This window comes from Crocuta crocuta, unplaced genomic scaffold (genome assembly GCF_008692635.1).
Source record: "Crocuta crocuta isolate KB4526 unplaced genomic scaffold, BGI_CrCroc_1.0 scaffold179, whole genome shotgun sequence".
In the NCBI taxonomy this organism is placed as follows: domain Eukaryota; kingdom Metazoa; phylum Chordata; class Mammalia; order Carnivora; family Hyaenidae; genus Crocuta; species Crocuta crocuta.
In genome coordinates, this window is record NW_027551568.1 from 1,172,935 (window position 1) to 1,176,514 (window position 3,580).

General features: G+C 69.1%; 1 protein-coding gene across 1 annotated transcript in view; it reads left to right on the forward strand.

Annotated features, from left to right (window-relative positions):
* The first annotated feature begins 610 nt into the window (after nucleotides 1-610).
* The window catches only part of NAT8L (N-acetyltransferase 8 like), a 3,977-nt gene continuing 1,007 nt past the window's right edge, over nucleotides 611-3,580 (forward strand). Inside the window, exons 1-2 of the mRNA XM_077750587.1 lie at nucleotides 611-674; nucleotides 3,030-3,560. Coding sequence (XP_077606713.1) covers nucleotides 638-674; nucleotides 3,030-3,560 — 568 coding nt within the window. The 5' untranslated portion in view covers nucleotides 611-637. The remainder of the gene's footprint in view (nucleotides 675-3,029; nucleotides 3,561-3,580) is intronic.

Consider the following 3,580-nt stretch of genomic DNA (forward strand, 5'->3'; position numbering starts at 1 on the left):
CTCCCGCCTGCCGCCCGCACCCGGCCGCGGCGCAGCGCCCGAGTGTGCCATCGGGCGGGCGTGGAGGCGGTGTCTGCTCCCACCCCCGAGATCACATGGTGACCCTCGGCAGCCAATGCAGTGGACGCTAGGACCCTGCGGGACCCCGGGCGCCCCGTNGGTGAGCACCGAGGACGCAGAGCGAGGGGGCTGAGGGGGCAGCCTCCGCCAGGACTTTGCGGCCTTTCCCATGGAGCCCGGGAGGGTGATTGTCCCCATTTCACAGATGAGGAGCTTGAGGCTGGGGGTGGGTTACTCTCCCAAGGTCATGCAGAAAAAGTGACTTTCACTGCAGGCGCGTCTGCCTCCTGGCAGCCTAGATGGGTCTGGAAGCAATCTCGAGCTTCCCCCCCATCCCCCCCCCAGAACACCGAGGTGCTGGCCCTTGGGCCCTCTGCTGGAAGCTGCCCCCTGCGACTCCCCAAGTTAACAAGGTGGGACAGCCTGTCCAAGCCTCTGTCGAGTGCGCAGGGATGGATGCACAGCCCCTTCCACTTGGGGACCGGTGGGTGGGGGAGCCGTGCCCGTGGTGGGGGGAGGGGTGCCAGCCCCGGCGGGGGGGCTGCCCCNCTACCTGGACTGCGCTCTGCACACGGACATGGCCGACATCGAGCAGTACTACATGAAGCCCCCCGGTGAGTCTGCGGGCTCCCGCCCCTCCGCTCCCACAGCCCCTCCTTCGGGCCAGGCCGGGCCTGGGCTGGGGCCCCGAGTCTGCTGAGTGACTGAGGGCTGGGCCAGGGGGTTGGGGTGCAGCGGGCCCGCCGCCAGGGAGGCAGAGCTAGGTCCTTGGTGCTGAAGCAAGGCCCCCGAGCGTCCACACAGACCCGGGCTTCTGTCCTGCCTCCCGTGAGGGCAGGCGCGTGTGTCCTGAGCCGCCAGGGCTGACCGTCGGGCTCTGCCGCCGTCGCCATGCCCTTTCCCTGGTGCTGGCAGCTCAGAGCCAGTGGGGTCTTCCTCACTCCCCAGGGCCCCTCCGCTGTGCTCTGCTGCATCTGGGGCTGGCCGGGTGCGCCAGGGGCCGGTGGAGGGGACCGCACGGTGACGAGCAGGGTCTCAGCGGGGTGGGGGAGGGCTGTGAGCCCGCAGGGGCTGGGGTTTTCAGTCTCGCCTCCACTTCTCTCTGGGCCTCAGCGAGGCAGAGGGTCTTGCCCCTGGAGGGGGGCCTGGGTCTGGTCTGGAAGGGTCTGCAGCTGCCTGGGGGCTGAGGCAGGCTGCGTCCTGGGGGGCGAGGCCGCGTGTTTCTCTCCACGTCCTGAGCTGGAGGAGGGAGCCTGGCCTCTGGGGGGTGGGGGTCCCCCAGATGCTGGAGGGTTCCCAGGCTGAGGAGAGGGGACCGAATGGGCCCGAACGGTTGGTGAGGGTAGAGGAGGAGCCTGGGGAGTGCCAGGCAGGGGCTGCGGGGCGCGGGGACAAGAGCGGCAAGCAGCAAGGGTGCCCCACCTTGGCACCGCCAGCTCCCTGCCCGCCTGCGTGCCCTGTCCTGCCCCCCCCATTCCCACCCCTGTGGCCCGTTCGGTTCTCCTGGCCCCTTCCCTAAGCTTGAACTCAGCCTCTTCTCAGCCTCTGCGGAGTTCTTGTGTCAGCGGAAGGGTGAAGCCCACCCAGCTGGTGCCCAGGCTGCAGGAGCAGAGCGGGGCTCGGGCTGGGGGCTGGGGGGACCGGGGACCCTGCTGTCGGCCCCGCTTTTTCTGGGCCACCGTCTCCCTGGGTGTGAGTACGAGGTGTGCCCTGCCCGCCCCCTAAGACGTCCAGGGGTTGCAGGAAGGGGCCACGGGGGCCGGGAGGCGAGCGGGTAGGGCCGTGCTGCTCAGGGCCAGGGAGACTCGGCCTGGCCTGGGTGTGTGGGGAGGCGGAGGGTCAGAAACACAGATGGTTGNNGGGAGCCCGCGGCCATGCCTGAGCTCTGGCTCCAGGGAAGGAGACCGGAGACCCCTTGGCCGAGCTGACGGGCTGATGGGGGCCTTGCTGGCAGATGAGACAGTGGGGGACCCCTGGGGGTCGGGCGGAAGAGTGAGGTCACTGGGCAAGGTCAGGCGCAGAACCTTTACGGGGGAGAGTTGGCCACTCAAGGGGAGCAGGTGGGGGTGGCTGGCGGAAGACAGGGCAGGGCGCGTGCAGGTAGGGGTGCTCAGAGTGGACCCCCTCCTGGCCAGGCCCTGCCTCCCGTGGCGTCTGGGCCTGTGGTCAGCAGAGGCGACCGGCTGGTCCCTGTGGTCCATGTCCTGGGGGCCTTCTCCTCCCGTGTTGATTCTCTCTTCTCTTCCTTCTCCCCTCACCCCCCTTCGGCCTCGTCTTCTGCCCTGCGTGGGGCTGTGATTGGTCCAGGCCGTGGGTGGGGCCGGCCTGGCCACTGGGCTCGCTGCCCAGGAGAGGCCCGGGTCAGTGGGGGGCGCGCAGCGGTGCCCGTGTCCATCCCTCCTGCTTCTCCACTCGGACCCTCTCCTGAGCCTGCCGGGACCCGCTTCTGTGTCCTGTTCCAAGCAGGCCATGGGGCTCCCAGGCTCCGCAGCTCCCAGCCCAGGAGAGTGGAGGCCACAGGGCTGGCACAGCCTGAGGCCCGAGACCTCCTGAGGCCCCCGGGGGCATGGCTCCCAGAGGGGTCCTGCTGCCCTGGCCTGTCCTCCCAGACCCCCTGAGGTCCCCAGTGTAGGGGGATGTGCCCTCACGGCACCCACCTCTCTCCAGCCGTCTGGCGTGGACACAGGGCAGCCGGTGTGCAGAGCCCCAAGGGGCGGAAAGCCAGGGCAGGTCAGCCGCACCCGTGGCCCGTCTGTGTGGCCATCCACGGCCATCCAGGAATTCGTTCTGGGGGTGGCTGGGCAGAGGAGGGGTCTGTTTGGCGGAGGCCTGCCCGGCTCTTGGTCTCTGGGGGAGGGCCTCAGGCCCAGGGCAGGGGCCGCTGCAGGTTGGGCCCGGCGCTTTGCGCCCAGAGGGTTCTGGAGGGTTGGCCGTGTCACGCAGCGGCTCTGACTTCCCTGTCCCTGCAGGCTCCTGCTTCTGGGTGGCCGTGCTGGATGGCAACGTGGTGGGCATCGTGGCGGCGCGGGCCCACGAGGCAGACAACACGGTGGAGCTGCTGCGCATGTCCGTGGACTCGCGTTTCCGTGGCAAGGGCATCGCCAAGGCGCTGGGCCGCAAGGTGCTGGAGTTCGCTCTGGTGCACAACTACTCGGCGGTGGTGTTGGGCACGACGGCCGTCAAGGTGGCCGCACACAAGCTGTACGAGTCGCTGGGCTTCAGACACATGGGCTCAAGTGACCACTATGTGCTGCCCGGCATGACCCTGTCGCTGGCCGAACGCCTCTTCTTCCAGGTCCGCTACCACCGCTACCGCCTGCAGCNTTCAGACGCTCACCTTGGCGTTCGTGTTGGGTTTTCCCTTTTCGACACCACGCGGTTCTCTGGCTGGTTCTCCGGGGCTGTGGGGCTGTTGCTCGTCTGTGACACTTCTGGGGCCCAGGTTGCTCGCAGCCACGGCCCCTCGCCCTCTCCGGCCTGCTCGGGCTGCACCCTGAAGAGTGACAGCATGGACCGCCAC